The sequence below is a fragment of the Cryphonectria parasitica genome, assembly GCF_011745365.1.
Source record: "Cryphonectria parasitica EP155 unplaced genomic scaffold M406scaffold_2, whole genome shotgun sequence".
Lineage (NCBI taxonomy): Eukaryota > Fungi > Ascomycota > Sordariomycetes > Diaporthales > Cryphonectriaceae > Cryphonectria > Cryphonectria parasitica.
Genome location: NW_024468910.1, coordinates 1,665,573 through 1,683,947, shown reverse-complemented (window position 1 = coordinate 1,683,947; position 18,375 = coordinate 1,665,573). Strand labels below are relative to the sequence as shown.

Here is an 18,375-nt window from a genome sequence, read left to right as displayed (position 1 = left end):
TGTCCATTCGTTGATGTTGTACGGTGAGGAAGACGACCTTTTTTCTTTCTTTTTTTCTTCTCATCGTCGTCAACTTGGGGCGCGGACGGCGAGCATAGGTCAACGCCACAAACACAAACACAAACCTACAGTGAGACCAGGAAAGACATTTCGAGAAAATGGGCACCTATGAGGTCTTGTTCAACGTAGCAGCCTTTCTGGCCGGCCTCTCCCTCTTCAAGCTCTTCGTGTCGAGCGCCACTATGCTGGCCAAACGGCTGCACATCCCTGAGATGCTCGTCGCTATCCTGATCGCAGGCGCAGAGTGGGAGGAGCTGACCGTCGTGGCCCTCAGCCTGGCCCAGCGCCGGCCCGCGCTCGCGGTGGGTAACACCATCGGCAGCTGCGTGGCCAACATATTTGGTGCCTTCGCCCTCGGCCTAGTCTTCTCCACGGGCGCCTGGGAAGGCTTTGACCGGAGCTCCAAGACTGCCTGCGTGGCCCTACTGGCCCTCACGAGCGTCGTGTCCCTGTTCTCACTGGCAGATATCCTCTGGAACCGCGTCGTGGCCGGGCTGCTGCTTGTGGCCTTTGTCGCGTACATGGTGCTGGTGCTGTGAACCATCTGGAGGGCCATGTTGTACACGGAGCGTCATAATGAGGCTGAGGATATTGAGTCCGGGGCCGCTGCACACGACCATCTTAACGACTCGTTCTCGGCCGACACTTTCGGCTCCTCCTCTGCCGCTAGCCACCATGAGATCAACAACAACGGCAGCTACTATGCTGATGGAGAGGCCGGCGAGTCGGGTCTCTTCTCCCCAAGCACGGAGCCTCCTCCTTCTCCTCCTCCTCCAAGCTCAGAAAATTCCACCACACTCTCATCCCGATCCTCAAGCTCGTGTGTGGCTTCGTGGTCCTGACGGTCAGCGGCTTTATCCTGTCGCACATTCCCACACACCTCGCCGCCTCATTCGACATGTCGGATGCAGCCTTTGGCGCCACCGTCTTGTCCCTCGCCACGTCGCTGCCCGAGAAGTTCCTCGCGGTGATGAGCAGCACCCGGGGCCACACGGGCTTGCTCATCGCCGACGCCGTGGGGAGCAACGTGTTCCTGCTGACTTTGTGCCTCGGCATCGCCGCCTGGAGTATCGCCGCGCATGGCTGGCACGATCACCCAGAGGATGGGCGCTGAGGCTTTGTGAGTGTCTCGCGCATTGAGGCCTGTTGGCTGTGGGCTGCGGCTGTCGCCTTGACAGTCGTCGTTGCTATTGGAGGGAAAGCCATTTGCAAGGTTGCCGGCGTGCGGCAAATGCTGGGCGCCTTGATGTTAGTCGCATATGGGGGCTTTTTGGAAGTCGAGTTCACGATATTGCAAGGCTGAGGCGAGGGGAGGGACCTGTATTTTTTATTTTTTTGTTGGGAAAAGCCGACGATGGCTGAGGGCACAGATTGGGATGGAGTGCTATGTTTGCAGCCAGTCTCGCTGTCTCCCTCTTGCTTCGGATGAGGGCATGGAAGGTTTGACGACTTGTCCAAGTACATAGCGCAGAATGAGCATTGTGCTTCTATCAAATAGAGTCAGGTGCCCTATCAATAGGCAGCAATGTGGAATCTTTATAATATCTGGCGATTTTGTCGAAATGTTGCAAACTTGTCCAACAAGCAACAGTGAAAAGTAGAAATAAAGGAAAGGAAGGAAAATTCGTACAACCAACATCAACCCTTGTTGATTGTTAAGATTGCTTCCCTGCTAAAGTCCTTCCCGGCTCTATATAATTAGAAAACATGTCTATCATCATATTATCCTTGCCGATCCATCATCCGATACCTCCCCCCCCTCCCAAAACAAGGTCGTCTCGACTATCAATCAGCCATGAATGGTCACTCAAGTGAAGATATGACTGCTCTAGTCCGCATGATTCTTCTTCCATCAGGAAAAGGCTGGCACCGCTCTTGTGATTCTCATTATTGGACATGATAAATCCTTGCCAGATGATTTGTTGCGCATGTGACTTGTGTAAACAGCAGAACCCAGGTATTTACGGACGGCCAGAAGCGCTGGAATGCCAAGCAGCGGCTCCGAACCACCGAGCGCCTGAATCTTGACAACCTAGATGAGGCCGGCGAGACTCAGCTCAGCCGCCTACTACACATCCTACGCACCAAGAAGAAGATCGTCGTCATCGCGGGAGCAGGCATCTCCATTTCGGCTGGAAGTACGTCTATACAGAGGGCTTGCCTGCGCATTTCTAAGAGCGTATGGATAAGCGACTTGATGTAACAACTCTTAGTTCCTGAGTTCCGATCCAGCGAGGGACTGTTCAAGACATTCAAGACAAAGTATAATATAAAGGGTAGTGGCTCAGCTCTCTTTAATGCCTCGGTGTACAATGATAACAAATCTACGGCTACTTTCCACAATATGCTCTGTAATCTATCAATCTTAACGAAGGACGCCAAGCCCACTCCTTTTCACAACATGCTAGCTACAATTGCGAACGAGGGCCGCCTTCTACGCTTATACACCCAAAATATCAACTGCCTGGAAACCTCTCTTTCGTCCCTAGCAACGAAACTGCCTCTGCCTATAGAGGCCCCCTGGCCAGTAGCCATCCACGTCCACGGCGGACTAGAGAAGATGTATTGTACAAAGTGGATGCATATCTCGCATTTCAAGGCAGATCTCTTCCAAGGACCCGAACCCTCTTTGTGCAAATTATGCGCGAAGCAGGACGATGTGCGCACAAGAGTCCAAGGGAAGCGGAGCCACGGTATTGGACGGCTGAGGCCGAGAATAGTCCTCTACGACGAGCCTGGCCCCAGCCCCGATGAGGAAGCTGTCGGAAACGTCTCGGAGGCCGACTTGAAGGAGGTACCGGATGCTGTTCTTGTCGTTGGTACGAGCCTCAGGATCCTAAGCATGAAACGAATCGCTCGATGTTTTTGCTTGGCAACGCGGTCCACGCCCGATGGGTTCACTGCTTGGATCAACCCGGATCCTGAACCTCAGAATCGTGACCTTAAGGATCTTTGGGACCTGGTTGTTTGCGGCAAGTCGGACGTTGTTGCCAACCTCTTCGGACTTCCTTCTCAGTCGATGGAAGACTGGCGCAAGAACAATATTACGTATTGCCCCGAGGATAAAGTGATTGCTACCAAGGCTCTGGAAGAGGTGGTGATCCATCCAAGGAAGAGTTCCGGATCCGTCTCTCCTATTATTGCTCCTGGCCAGCTGTCTGAAACCCTTCTTCCACACCATTATAATGTTCTTATGCCCGGCTCCGAAAGCAATGTGAACCCCAAAAGCGTAGACACACAACCGGGATCCACAGCACGAGAGCTCTCCTGTGAAGACCGCCGCTCACTGGAAGCTAGCTCCCTCGAGGCTGATGCGGACGCGCCCGAGCAGCATAAAGGGCAACGTGCACCGGATTATATAAAAAATGGAGAGAAGTATTGAACGTTGAGTGCATCCTAGACCGTCGCCAGAGGCGAGAGAGACGGAGAGGTCGCCCGGCAACCGAATACTTAGCACATTGGCAGAGCTATGGTTCTGAGGACGATACGTGGGTATCAGGGAAGTCACTTAAGCAAGACGTGCCGGATATGGTCAAAGAGTTTGACAAAGGTTTCCTGTCTAGCAATGCTACAGAAGACAAAGTAAGCCCCAGAGATTGATTTAATAATCCTTCTCTACTTAGATTGTTATGTTTCAACTAAGTTAGGCCACCCCCTTTTGGTACACCAGGCGGAGCTGCTCAGATCCGGTAGGTCTTTGTACTCAATATACAGGGTATGTAGTCGCGCATCATAGCCCAGGAGACGGGCGATCCGGGGCTGTCTCTTATTAGCAACTGGCTTCCTGTGTGAAGGGGCAGACAGACAGACAGACAGACAGACAGAGAGAGAGAGAGAGAGAGAGAGAGAGAGAGCTGGCTTACATGGTCGAGATGACGACGCTGTTTGAACTCAGCATACCACCTCTGGGCAGCACTGCGTATCCCCGCTTCTCCGCGTTCATCGGCATATATCCCTTGTGGTCGTGTGATGATCTTGACCACAACAGCCTTTGTGCTGGTCAGAATGGCTTTGAAGGGATAGGCGCAGCGCGATCGGCGCTCCCATCTAGAATACAGATAGGCAAGACGATACCGCGCCTCGTCTGCATCCTCATCTCGCACCATGAGCGTTTGACCCTCGCTAGGCTTATACGCGAACCAAGCTTCGTCATCCAGAGAATATACTACACAAGCCATCCCTCCTTCTGGAAATGACGATGGTGTCATAGCAGGCATTAACAAGAGACGCGGCCCAGGCGCGTGCCTTCTCTTAGTATTGGATGTAAGCCACTATTCAGGCCGCTCCGGCCATTCCTCGGCCAGGCCGGCCACCCCGATGCCGCTATCCAGCCGCCTTGAGGATCAACTGATTCAGATATCGCTCAAGGCGAGTCAAGCCCTCAGGGCCTAGTTGAAGATAAAAAGAGGACATATACGACCCTCATCGGTGCATAGAACAGGAAGACTAAGCTTCAATAAACATTCGTTTACAACAATTCTCAACAGCGCTCTATAGCCAACAACCCTCCCAGGATAGCACCGGAATCGCGTGAGATCAAGAAGCTGCCACCCTCCCATATGACCTTTCTTGTCTCCGATTTTCCCATTCCATGTATACCAATAACCCGTCCTCCGTTTTCTAAAAAGAAACTTCTCATTGAACATACACCCAGTGCCCTCGCCTCCTCGTGGGAGCTCATCGCCGCCAGTCCCGTCTACGAGCCCGAGACACTGTTCCCAGCGCCTCGCGGGCTGCTCGTGGTGCTGTTGCTGCCGGGGTTGGCGCTATTAGGTTCTGAGTCCATACGGGCCGGGTGCAGGATGGCAGACAGGCTTGCCCTGTTATTGCTGCTATCGTTACCGGACCCAAAACCTGGTGAGGACTGTAGGAGGGCCTTCGGGGGCAGTGTCGACGAGTTGCTGCCGCTGTGGGCGAGCACGGCTGGCAGGTGACCGGGTATGATCCTTCTAGAGCCTCCCCCTCCTGCAGCTGGTGGTGCTGGCTGTGCTGCTACTGCTGATGGTACTGGCACCTGGCTGTTGGTAGGTGGTGTCACGCGCGACTCAACTGACGCAGCCGCCGGCGGCAAAAGTCGTGGGTTATGGAGGGGGCGGGACTGCAGCGGGCCGGCCATGTCGTGAGGTTGCGGTGGGTAGGGGGTGGTGGCGGCGGGCAGATGGGCGTGATGAGGGTGTGGGAGCGGTGCCGGGGCGTAGTGGCCCGCGACCGTGTAGTGGCTATAGGGAGATCTTGCCACCGGCGATGGCTGCTGGGCGTACTGCGGGTGGTATGCCTCCGATAGCGGCGGCAGGTGCGGGTACGTGGCCACGTGGTTCCTGGTAGTGACGGGCACGGGATGGTCATTCAAGCTGGACTCCGGGTACATATCCTTGACGGGCACGACCTGCCTGAGGCTGGGGTCGGTGCTGGGCTGGGGCAGCTCGGGCCCGCTGGGGTGCGGCCGCGAGTAGTACGAGATGAGATGGAGGTGCTGACCCTGCGAGGTGGTGATGCTAAAGGTTTGCTTCATAAGCCCGTCCGTCTTATACCGGTAGCCCTTGGGCTCGCCGTCCTCAGAGACCTCGTCGCTGCCGCGGCCCGAGTCCAGCGTCTTGCCCGCGCTCCTCCTCGACGTGCCGAAGCCGCCGCCCCGCTTGCCCTCTATCTCGCGGTAAGCTAAAAAGCTACCCGATACCCTACTCGCGCTCCACGACTTCCCGTCTGTCCACCGCCGCATGCCGGCCTCCCTCTCGTCCCACACGAATACCGACCCGGACCGGATCGACTGCCGCTCCTTCTTGGACAATCTGCACTGCACGCGCGATAGTAGGCCTACCCTGCAGGCCTCGAACAGCTTGATAGCATCTGCGGGCGTCCGCACGATACCGTGATAAGTCTCCATCATGTTATTCTGCCATATAGATATCGACGTGTGTGTATGATGTACGTGGTGTTCTCTTGAAAGGTGCGCTGTGTTGTTTTGTGTGTGTGTGTGTGTGTGTGTGTGTGTGGTAGTGTCGAGAAAGAAGAGAAGAAATCGAGAAGAGGAGGATGATAAGAAAAGAGAAAATCAGAAGGGAGGAAGGGAAGTGATAGGAGAGGGAGTAAGAAGAATAAGATAGGAGGAAAAGGTTATTTGTGTCTCAGGACTTGTAGCTCCAAAGTAGGTTATTAGAAGTGTGGGCAGGCCCAGGCCGAGAATCTTAAACAAAGTCCCTGGAAGAAAAGCAAAAGAGAAAAAAAGAAAGATTGGGTAGAAAGAGTGCCACAGATAGAAGTTTATATAGCCCCACAGATCTAGTAGAAGGAGATGTGGACCTACCATCCACACAAGAAAGCTTGAAATATAGTTCCGATGTGGCGGCAGCGCCCTAGGAAAAAAAAAGCCCCTGGTCGTAGAACTCAGGAAGAGCCAAGGCTTTGGTAATATCGCCCCACAGGGATAGAAATAGCCGAGCGGGCAGTTCTCTGATCTTCCGAAACTGTAGCGAAAATAAACCCTTTGTGGCGTTATATAGTACATAGAGAGAGGCATTTGGAATATTGTGGCTGATTCTCTGATACGTCTACGCAGGCCTCTGGCCAGTTAACCGCCCATTAGTCCTCTCAGACTTGCTCGATAAGCAGAAGAAGACGAGGCACCCTAAACATCCTCAACTTCTTCCATCTCGGCGGAGGCTGATGCTCGAGGCTTGCGCACAGCTGCCAGGCTCCTGAACCACTACGCTGAGCTATTGTCCTCAGGTACGCGCAAAGGCTTGGGTATATTAAGTGTGATGACCACGGAATCAGTTCTCCTTAAGGGCAAGCTGGCAGACGATGGAAGAGATTACAACTCGAGGCTAGGGGAAAATCGAAGCAAGCTCACGAGGACACAGCTTCGGCCTGATGGCGAGATAGGAGACAGCCTGGCAGTCTGCAATATACGATACCGGAATCTTCAGCTCGAGGAGAAGGACCGTGAAGCCGAGATACGGAGGATTGCGCGCATCAGGCGGCGTGAAGAGACCAAAACGAGGAAAGAGGAAGCACAACGGAAAACGACGACAAGGAAAGAGCAGCAAATCGCCTGGAGGCAAGCTGGCCAGAGATAGCAAGGACAGCCAATCCTCTTCAGAGATTGGTTGACGATCCATTGCACTGAGGCGCTGGCAACCCAGGAAGAGCGTCGAACGCCGCCACAGCAGCTCATCCCTGAGGATATACAACAGCTTGTCGAGGCTGATGCTGTAGAGGCATGCTTTGCTTTGTGTATATATAAGTATGCGTACGAAGGACAGATGGGAGTGTGTGTAAGAGAGAGAGAGAGAGAGAGAGAGTAGAGAGACTCGGGTGAGTAAGGGTAAAAAGGGGCTTATAGGCGGGCGGATGATAGGGGTTTGCAAAGCATCAGAGATGAGGTTGGGAAACAAGATGACGGAGTTGGGTAGTCCCGAGACATGGGGGTTGATTAGCTGGCATACCTGCAAAGGCGGTGTGCTAGAAATGTGGGAAATTAACCCTAACTCTGACCAATACCAAAAAATCCTCTGTTCTCTTTTCACTTCTAGTAATCTTGGCCGCTTGCTTGTCTTGCAAGACAACTCTTAGGGTATAATTTTCACATTTCGCCACCCAAGTAGATCTAATTTACCTGTTATATAAGTTACAAAAAACGCTATGGATTTCCTATATAGAAAGCCCTAGTACTTCGAAGTGACCAAGTAGGTTCTTTGTACACTATAATTTATTAATAAAGACCTTAGCATTCTAAGTCTTCTGGAAACTCACATAATTCATTGTTGTCGATCGGGACAGGTTCAGGAATGGAATTAACAGGTGCTCCTGTCTCAGCTTGCACAAGGCTTGGAGACAATCCCTGGTTAGGCATAGGCGAGTTCGGGCGTTGTGGGCTGCTAGGACGCATATTGAAGTGAAGAACAGGTCTGGGAAATATTGCTCTGTCATTGAAGCCAGGGGATTTCGTGAGTGCTGAGAACAGCCAGCTTTTTATGCTCAAACAGCGATTGCTGGCAGGTCATGCACTGAAGCCGTCTTTGCCCCCGGCTCCCCCCCACCACAGGAAAAAAAATTTGCTGATCACCTGATATGATCATTGCTTTTATGGAATGACTGCTTTTTGTTTCGTAGATGTGGCAGCGTCTTGTGCAATGCAGCCTAGCAATAGTCTAATGAAAGGTGGAACTGCGGGAAACAACCCCTCACACCTCTTCAGGCAGCTGGATCCCAGACACCTCACAAGTAAGATTGACGCCGATCATTCCGAAATATGCCACACCTCGGACTTACGAGTATAGTTTTGAAAGCAGCTGGCGCCTTTCAGGGTTTCGCGCGGCGTGTGATGGAAACCGTGTGAGGGACCTGGCGCTTAGATCACCACCCTCGTAACTGGCTGATGCTGTATGTCAATCATTCGATTCTTATAAGACTAGCATCTTATGACCTCATGACTTGCAGCTGTCACACAGTACAAGGGCACTTATTGGAGGAAAAGCGAGAATGACAGCTACCCGGGATGTATTGCTGGAGATCACAACTGGGGATCATGCATCTGGGGCCATGCATCCCAGGACTATTGCTTGAGACCATGGCTGGAGCATAGCTATTGAGAACAGGGTTATCAAACCTCTGGCATCTGAAAAAAAAAAAAAAAAAGCTTGCTTTGATACCATTGATATCATTTCATGCAGTAGAGGGACTACGAAATTTTCGGATGAAATTTGAAAATATTGCTTTTAGAACTACTAAGTGACTTTGAGACTATTCGACACATACCTCCGTATATCCCGGGAAAGAGATTTATCACAGAAAAAATCATCAAACCCAACTGTATATGTGAATTTGACCAATACCACCCATCGGCCGTGCCACCACGCCATGTCCAGATATTCTACATGGCAAGACTCCCATGTCAAGACTCCCATGTCAAGATGCTGCTCAAGTTGTTGATGGGAAGGAAGTATTCGACTGGGATGGTGGGTATGCCCTGCCAAGTTGAGCATTGATTGTTGAAAACAGAAAATCCGCGATGATCTCGGCGAGCCATCATCGTGCTCTCGCATGCTACTGGTCCCAGCTCAGCTTCATACAGACCACCGTCAATTTTCTGGTCAACTAGGCCATTCACCTTCCATTCGGGCAGCTCCGGGTCAATAGCCGAGACTGAAGATATTAGTGAGAAACAAATTTTATGTGCATAATTGCAGACTTACTGGGCCATTGAGGAAACCGATCAAAGTCTGACACAATAACATGAGGTTTAGGATCAATGGATGATGTCACGCGAGTTGGTGTAGGCCCGGGACTGAGGGCAGGGGAAGGTGGTGTTACTTGTAGCGGTGTTGGACTCTCAGGAGCAGAATTGTCTTCATCAGTGAATGATGTTTCTGACATAGTAACAATAGATGAATGGGTGGAAGTCAACCTGTCGACTGTGGGAGGCATTTTGTTGTGGTCAGATGGAACCAGTGGTATATGCATGAACTGTGCTTTTATATTGTCTTTCACCCTCCTGCTCTTTGTGGTGCATTCCTAAATTTCATCATCTGTCTGCTCCAGGACCACTCCTCTTTCCCAGAAAGCTGCTGCTCATATTGACCCCGTCTCGAGGATGTGATGCGCCTCCCGGTCAAAACAATAGCAAACCCCTGTATACCACCTGGTTCTTAGCGTCATATGGATCACGCTGATGCATCCATATTTCTCTTCTCAAAAGAGACTCCGTAAATAGGTGTCTCAAACGTTTTTGTTAATTGGACATAGTTCCTGATGCTGACTTGGAAAGAAGCGGAGTCTTACTCATTGTCCCACTTCTCGAGCCTATACAAGCGACAAGAGAGGCAAACTTGTCGTTTGCAGAGCTTGCAAATCGCAATCCTTTCGGTCCGTTTATCTTTGCATATGTCGCATGCAAAACTAAGGCCCACTTTCCGAATTATGAAAACCTGCATCTTATGTATGCAATTCATTTCTGCTGTTGCAAAGTAACCATGTTAGAAAGTCATGAGTAACAATGTAATCATGCAGGCGAAATGAGTAAAGAAAGTCTCTCTACTTACTGTTCGGTATTGTGTGAAATTGCAAGCCTGGATTTCCAAGTAAAGAAACAGGGAAGCATTGATTTTGCGAAACAGTATTTATAGTTCAGCTCAGAACTTTGATTGACAGAGCAGCCTCCAAGAGAGCTATCAAATTTAACAGTACTGATGACTACTTAAATAGCGATCCTGTCTTCTTGATATTTTGGCTAACCTTATTATGCAAGGAGACCTAATCTGGTGAATTTCGGAAATGACCTGCGTCATATATCACTTTTTCATTTATTACGGCCTTCCAGAATGGTCTGTCGATCCCAAGAACCCTCCCGAAACAACGGCATGGCTGGGGTCCGCGGCTGGGGTCTAGAGCCTCTCGTGATTAACTTGGGGAATGTATTAGTTTGATCCAGATAAAAGTAGTCTTAACTACTGAGCAGAAAGATTAGTTCTACAATAATGCCTCAGTGGATATATGGAGATGCGGAGATCAGGGCTAGAGTCAGATAATAAGCAGAACATTGACTAATGAATCACGATTTTTGTTTACAGAAGGCATGTTTCTTTGCTTTCAACTTGTAGGAGGCATTTGATGTTAATTACTAGCCAGGAGATCTTTCTGTGAGCCTCTTGATGCTGGGTCTATATCAGTGTAGAGTCGATCTCTCAATGTAGCTCCTTGCTCTGCTTGACAGCTGCAAAGAGGTGCGGACTGCCTGCTTGTGTTTGACAGGTGTCAAACAGAGAAAAACATCTTCTCGAGCCAAGTCAAAACACCTCTCGGATGCATTCCAGCACTTGAAAGGTACCTAAGGCTACTCGACTAATGTATGACTCGACTTCACAAGACTCTGTTCTAGGGTCAGGTCCTTGTCTTCAAGCAACAACTGCATCAGAAAGAGGCTGTCTGCTAGAACGCATTCTCCATAAGAAAAGTTACTTACTATTGTCTCAACAATGGCAGACAAAGGGCCATATTCCTCGTGGAGGAGCTTTCGCTGAATACCGCGCATCCCAAGCAGTTTTACATATACTCTCCGAGCGACACGGGGAAAGAGCTGTCTGGCATAGATGTTGAAGCTGATGACACTGCTGCTGGCTGGTCCGCAAGACTAATGATATTGGGTGGTACATGTACCACTCAAGGCTGCCTCAGGCCCTGATAATGACTTCAAGGCTGTTGATCAGTGGCACAGCCGGCTTATGCCCTGTAAAGTCAATTTGGTTGCAGGCGTGACTTTACTCTGTAGGGCATGAAGACGAATGTTCTGAATGAAAGTAGAAAAGCGCATCAGTGAATCCTAGCTTGGCCCGAGTCAGTGACCCACACATGAATAAAGTTCCAACAAGGTATATGCGGATCTTCGTGTGGTTGGGTCAGGCACCACTGGCCAGTCTTGGATGTATAGACTGGCCTTTGCAGCTGGAAGGTCAGCAGCTGAGGCGCTAAAGCACAGTATATCCAGAGCTTTGAGGCGAGGAGTCTGGCTAACAAGTTCTATAGAAGTTCTGTTTTGCTGCACTGTAGATCATCACAAAGATAAGGGAAGGAGTTGTACTTATTGCTCTGCAAACGCTGGCGACTTTTAGTCACACATTGACCAGCAGCAACGACGAGCTATGGAACTCCATACAATGCTTGACTCATCGGGTTCGCAAGAGCATCAGCGCATCACCTCCAAAGTGTCTGTCCAGAATTCTCTTGGTAGCAGGCCTCCAGCACAAGGGGAAGAAGGAGGCAAGATATTTGCTTCTGCTATTCCAGGTACTTTAGTCCCGCCTTTTGTTCATCAACAATCAACACTTCATTAGCCTGACCTACCTCAAAGATGCACTCTCACATTCAGGAACCCCTCCGGACATGGCCCGGCCATCTCTGCAAACTAATCCACTGGTTTTCCTGCTGCCTCTGACAGCAAACTCATCCGCTTTCCGGTTTTCCCGACGATTGCTTCACAACCTGGCTTGGATGAACAAAGCTCGCAGGGATTTAAAAAGGGAGACAGAGTATCAAAGGTCGTACAACAACTGGAGGTCATTGTGGAGAAGCTGCAGTCCCTTTATGATTTCTATCTTAGGGAAAGCGAGCATTTCTTACAATCTCGAGAAAGCAGGGTGCTTACGGAGCGAGGATCTTCAAACCCTAGCTTTATGGAGTTTGCACCCCGTTCGACACAACCTTCGAAGGACTTGTTTAAGAATGTTTTCATTAATACGAGCATACGAGACTACGAATTCGCCAAAAACAGCCAGCACGATAGCAGCCGCATGGGCACGCAACTGTAGGCCAACATTCACTAGCCCCCCACCAGCACAGCTCTGAGCGTGTGTTAACACATCTTTGGAGGTCATCTCTGCAGTCAACAGTGACAATAGAGTAAAGATAAGAAGGACTGGCTGATTTGAAAGCGAAAGGTCACAAAGCAAGATAGCGAGACGCCTAAGTTGAAGATAAAAACTTATGCAGCTTGTCATTAATCTTTCCCCAGGGCTGACGGAGTCGTTTCGGTGCTCTAGAGAACCGGAATCGAACAATGCTTCTGCATCGTCATTTCTTAGTGTTTGTTAATAGTCACGAATTTTTCGACCCAGAAATCTTTCGGTGGAATCTAGTCAAAGAATGCTGAAGGGTGATCAGAGCATCTCGTTCAACTTCAAATGCGACGAAACGAGCGGCGAACGGTGGCCAGTAGTGAAACTTCAAATTATTTCGATTCATGCTGAGGGCGAATGGATCATGAAAATTCTCGTCCATACCTTGAAGAAGATGATAGGTCCCTTACTCGGCCAGGTATCAACAACTTCTTTTGATTGTTCAGAAGAAACTGGCTGTACATTTCGCACACTTGTAGAGACAGATTCCTTGCCCTAAGACTAGATAGATCAGATGCGTGTGCCTGCCAAGACTAGACAGGTAAGAAGCCCTTGTGCCTCTGGCGTAGAGTAATCAGTGGTTGACCGCGGGCTCTTTGTTCCTCTTCCAAATTTCTAATCCACAACCACTTCTTTCATCCCTTGTCTCCTTCCGTTCCATTTAAGACACTGAATCGCTCCAGCAGCTTTTCGTTATTGCGCAGACCAATGATCGCCTCCTCTTGCTGCTTACTCTTCTCGTGCAAGCTGGTGTTTCTTAGGGAATAGTATGCAGACAGAAAAATGTCTAAGAGCTATGCCCGTTCACATCTTATGCTCCTCCACTGACACCCCTGCCTAAGAACGCAGTTAGCGGAAGCTTACTCTTATGCTCCTCCACTGATACCCCTGCCCAAGAAGGCACTTAGCGGAAAGCTTGTGCTCCTTCACTGACACCCTACCCAAAAAAAAAAAAAAAAAAAAAGGGAGAAAAGATAAGAGGGTTCAAACTGCCCATGTCTTGCTGCTTTCTATCAGTACTTTATGATCTTCATGTCCAGCAAGGCTCCTTGATCCATAACTTGAATATATGCTTTTATCTGTTTAATAACTATCAATCACAGTTGCTTTGTCTTTATACTCAGAGTTGATTATGGAAGAAAATCTGCGCCAGATAGCTCTTTCTGCTATTACAGCTGCCCCGACCATTATAACTGCCCCGACCATTACAGCTGCCCCAACCATTACAGCTGCCCCAACCATTACAGCTGCCCCGACCATTACAGCTGCCCCGACCATTACAGCTTCCCCGACCTCTATGGCTGCACCTACTTGGCAGGGATTGGTGAAGACACATGAGGATGCAGAGACAATTGTCGAAGCATGTATTACTGGGAAGCTTAAGTGGGCTCAAAGGGGCAAGCATCAACACTTCATTTGTAGTGGCACAGTGCTTATTTTTCCTAATTTCTTCAGATGGAGAGATTATCGAAAGTGGGATGATAATAGGAGAAAGGGCTTCTTTAATACCTACCGAGAAGTTGAAGAAATCCGGGGGAAGATTCTCGTCAAAAAAGGCGGGCTGATCAAGAAAACGATGCGTCTCGACTTTGAGGAAACCAGTTTCAAGCTTGTCAGCTACCATACCACCGAAGATGAGAATAACAGCAGCCTGCTCCGCCCATGCCACGATCCGATCCTTAAGACAATCAAGAGCCGACCTGGTCTTCATGCCAAATACCTGAGGCATGAGAATTTGACCCCTTGTTCTGCTTTTAGCAACTTTGCAAAGCCAGAGGAGAATTGGACGGAGATCTTAGAGCCTAAGGAGAGACGCCGGCTGCAAACCATAATATCTAAACGCAAAAAACGTAAGAAGCCTTCTAATCTTTTCCTGCCCCAAAAATTCTTTTCAAGCTTATAACCTTTAGGCCGGATGAATGGCCAAGGGCCTCCGCCCGAACCCATAACTTTCAGTGAGGTTAGTCAGTTTGCAAAGCCAGGGGAGGATTGGACTAAGGTCTCAGATCCTCGGGAGAGACGCCGGCTACGGAACATGCTAAGAAACCGCAAAATACGTAAGAAACCTTCCAGTCTTCATTCTCCTTTTCTCTCTCTCTCTCTCTCTCTCTCACAGACACACATACACACACACACGCATACACACCCAAAAAATAATAAATTTTTCACTTACAAGTAGCTAATATTTCACTTTCTTTAGGCTATAATAAAAAGCATCATGTCAGCCAACACCAAGACCAGAGCCACCAGCCCTCTCCACATATATCAGCCCCACCCCATATCTTGCCCGACTACCAAACAAGATCAGAGGTTCCCAACATTCCAGAGAGCTCTCACAATAGCAACCAGGCATCTTATGAGAACACCTCGGGCAACAACATATCATATTCACAGCACCCTGACCATATTATTATTAATGAAGTGGAATACAAACGCAATAGGAATGGTCCCTTTGCTGGTATGCTTGCGTCTAAAGGCGCCTTGATTGAGATTGATGGCGAGGATTATGTCCAATACTGTATCCTAGGTAAATCGGTTTGAAACGGGCTTCTATCAAGTAACTGAGTTGCGAATGAAATCCGGTAGGCAAGGTGGATAGGAATAGAGAACTTAGATACTAAGAAGATAAAGACCTATTCTACTGGGCTTGATAGATACAAACAGTACTTAGATACTCTTCCTTCACTCCAGCAATCCAGTACACAATTGAGTTTATTATAAGAACTAAGGCCTACGAGGAGTCTTTTATATCTATAATGTGATGACAAGAAGATACCCTAAATTCAGCGCCTTAAAATTTTTATCCTTCATCAATTGCGACTGAAAAAAGGGAAAGCTTTCACAAGATAAATTCAAAAATGTTTGACAGCTGCTCTGCAACAAAATAATTTTCTGCTTGCTTCTTGGTCTATGTAACGAAATAATCCGTGCTATAGATCGTTACTTGCTTTGTGTTTCTTGAGGCTGCTTCGGATTCGGGGGGCAGTCTGTGCCGATGCAGCACATAATCTCCCCGCTCTGACACTGTCCCCAGCTAGTAGCCCCATCATCATGAGGGAATGCGTAGGCGGCCCCCTGGCAGGGTGCAAAGAATGGTACCGCGGCAGTCGCATCTGAGTACGGCCGAAGAGGGTTTACACAGGCGCCATCATTATCCTCGGGACAGGCGGTCATATTCCACAGTGGAAGGTTGCATCCAGTTACGACAAGACCCGAGCATGCACAGGTGATAGCGCTGGTGAAGCCATTGCTATGAATACTTAGAAAATTAACGGCCTAGTAGCGGCCAGAGGAACAGTAACGCACACGTAGGAAACATCAATAGCAGCTATGGCTACGCTATACCCATCTGAAACGACGAAAGAGGCCTCGATTAAAGAGCTATCTGTCATAGGAACGGGCTTAGATTCATCTGCTGAAATGTTAGAGATAGCTATATTGCCTGCCCAGGCGGTCGGGACGGCCATAACTCCTGTTCCGCCGCTGGCGATGGTGCTGGGTCCATTATCGCCCTAGATTGGGGTCGGAACACCAACGTTCGATGCATGAGAGGTACTAATCGGCCCGTCACAGCTATTAATAATAGAAATTGTTAAATATTCTGGAGCTGAGTTCACAAGGCGCTTGAGCGGGGCGGTTGGTATTGAATTAGCAGGGGCCGGGCTCTGGTCCATGGTTGTGAGGACAGCTCCCGCCATCAACATGAAAGTCCAAGCACAGAGAAGCTCGATCCTCAGTAGCATGTTAATATAAGGGATCCGCAGATAAAAAATTGTCTCCGTTCTCTTAATGGGTATATAAATGAGGGTGGTATGCTAACTAGAGTTTCTAAATTCCTGCTGGCTTTTGTCAATAAAAGTATGTCTCTGGGCCGGTTGGCGCGGATTGCTAGAATATAATATATTCAAATAGTTCTGGGCCATAGGCAAGAATAGCAGCATAAATAAACAGCTTGATTGTACCTTAGTCGAGGCCAGAACTCTGGAGTCGTCGCTGCCTTCCGGGTTAAGAGCTCCGAACCGTAGTCCCGGATTCCGGGCCTCGCCCTCTGCTCCCAGTTTCCGTCGACGCTGTCAATCTTTAAATGCTTATCCTTGAAACCCCAAGTAATTGATATAAATACTTACTCCCCTTAATTATCTATAATACTCATAACTAGATTTTATTCTATGATTCCTGTTTCTTTTTACAAGCTTCAAGATCTTTAACAACATGAATAAATGGTTCTCCTTACGTCTCAGATTGCTCGAGTACAAAGCGGAACGTCTAGCTTTGAAACACCCAGACACAAAAATCAATATCTTTGTCGAGGGCGGGGGAAAAGTCTATAAACTCCGAATCAATATGGATTATCCGGTCGAAGATTTTCCCGAGGAGCTGTCCGAGAAGCAGCCGCTTCTTGAAAACATTCAGTATATCAGCAGTCCAGATTTTCAAGAGGTTCTTCTAGAGCATAAAGCCAGCCAGCCAGCCAGCTCTACCTACTAAGATTGATAATTCTCAGTAAATTCTTTGCTTTCTACGACATCTAGAGCTTGTCTAATTTGCATACAGACTATAGAGCCTTGTCTCTTTATTGTTTACTGAATAGTGGATATTAGAAATCGAGACTTGCAATCGTTTTGAATTATATAAGTAGCTAGATGCTGCTATCTCCAACTTATTTGGCCAGTTATTTCACACAATGAGACTCTTTGTTTCGCATATAGCTCTCATGCTACCAATTCCTCAAACACTTTCTAGAGATAATTATTTTTCAAAACCCAGAGTGCAAACTATGAGAGGGATATGTATTCTCTCAAGACCCCAGCAAGCTGACTCCTGTGATATATGATAATTTTGTTTGCGATAGTTACTCAGCATATTTGTAAATCAATATGCAAACGATACTCTAAGAAGACAATTGAAGTAAGATTATCACTGCTTACAAGTGCCACCTAAAATTGAATGAGTAATACAAGAAGATGTTTCCTTTTTAAGGATGTAAACAGGGCAGGACAGCTGACAAGTTTACATTGCTGCGAGTGAGCTGCTCCAATCTCATTTTGCAGAAGCCGTAAGCTATATGCAATTGTCTTGAAGGATTCCAACAGATCTTCAAACACCTTACAAACAAGAAACATAACTTCAGGGAAAACTACGATGAACTCATCATGCAATACTGCATACCAGGAATCCCTCTACAACGGGCAATTACTCAGATCCGCTACTGCAACTAGAAGATCAAGGATAATGAAAACTTACGAATCTCACTCCTTCACAAGAATCACAACAAAGTCAGTTGGATATCATGCGTATATTACAACTGCCTGATATATCTATCGGAAAAAGTTTCGAATGACTGGTTTCCCATATGCAGCAAGCAACGCCCTACTTACTGCCACATCAGAACGGAGACTCAGTTCAAGAAGATGATCTACAAGCAGGCAGAACATGCTTTCATCGAACTACTCTCACACTTTCCAGCAGAATGCATTCTCGATAGCAACGGATGGAAGACATGCTCACACTCCGAATGCGAGATTCACGGAGAAGCCAAGCTCAAGAACTAGCACAAGCACTAGCGAAACAAACAAGCAAAACAAGTTGCTTACAGAGCACGAGTGCACAGCATAAAAGAAGCTAGGAAGCTATCACAACAGGCGGCACGATAAGCCTCAAAAGAAGGAGATCGACTGTAAGAGACAACAGCTAATCAGAACCAACGATACAGTCTCTCTGTGCAACTCAGGAAGTTAATATAGCACATTTGATACTCGAAGCTGAGACCAACGAACAGAAATACCGCGCACTGTTGAACAGTAGCATATAAGGAAACTTCATATTACCAAATATTATCAACAGGAATAAGATCCTATGGCACAAAAAGAAAGAAATCTACATACTCAGAACTATAAACGGAACAATCGTTGACTATAGCTAAGGT

At 48.4% G+C, this 18,375-nt stretch overlaps 5 protein-coding genes across 5 annotated transcripts; 3 read left to right on the top strand and 2 right to left on the bottom strand.

The window, feature by feature from the left end:
• Positions 1-158: 158 nt before the first annotated feature.
• M406DRAFT_336900 (uncharacterized protein) lies at positions 159-1,363 on the top strand (the record flags this gene model as incomplete). The annotated part of the gene is made up of 3 exons (XM_040921194.1): positions 159-590; positions 806-1,127; positions 1,176-1,363. 3 exons carry the CDS (start codon positions 159-161, stop codon positions 1,361-1,363), a joined length of 942 nt encoding a protein of 313 aa, XP_040779365.1.
• Positions 1,364-2,014: 651 nt separating this feature from the next.
• M406DRAFT_218382 (DHS-like NAD/FAD-binding domain-containing protein) lies at positions 2,015-3,088 on the top strand (the record flags this gene model as incomplete). Its single annotated transcript, XM_040915528.1, has 2 exons — positions 2,015-2,198; positions 2,274-3,088. Coding segments are annotated over 2 exons (999 nt in total), but the record flags the coding sequence as incomplete, so codon positions are not given.
• Positions 3,089-5,185: 2,097 nt separating this feature from the next.
• Positions 5,186-5,944, bottom strand: M406DRAFT_16146 (uncharacterized protein; the record flags this gene model as incomplete). The annotated part of the gene is made up of 1 exon (XM_040915405.1): positions 5,186-5,944. A coding segment is annotated over one exon (759 nt), but the record flags the coding sequence as incomplete, so codon positions are not given.
• Positions 5,945-8,953: 3,009 nt separating this feature from the next.
• M406DRAFT_71417 (uncharacterized protein) lies at positions 8,954-9,486 on the bottom strand (the record flags this gene model as incomplete). Its single annotated transcript, XM_040925435.1, has 2 exons — positions 8,954-9,204; positions 9,255-9,486. The coding sequence occupies 2 exons, from the start codon at positions 9,484-9,486 to the stop codon at positions 8,954-8,956; spliced, it is 483 nt and encodes a 160-aa protein (XP_040779362.1).
• A 4,095-nt stretch (positions 9,487-13,581) lies between these two features.
• M406DRAFT_71416 (uncharacterized protein) lies at positions 13,582-15,120 on the top strand (the record flags this gene model as incomplete). Its single annotated transcript, XM_040925434.1, has 4 exons — positions 13,582-14,299; positions 14,360-14,506; positions 14,650-14,976; positions 15,104-15,120. 4 exons carry the CDS (start codon positions 13,582-13,584, stop codon positions 15,118-15,120), a joined length of 1,209 nt encoding a protein of 402 aa, XP_040779361.1.
• Between the last annotated feature and the right edge of the window lie 3,255 nt (positions 15,121-18,375).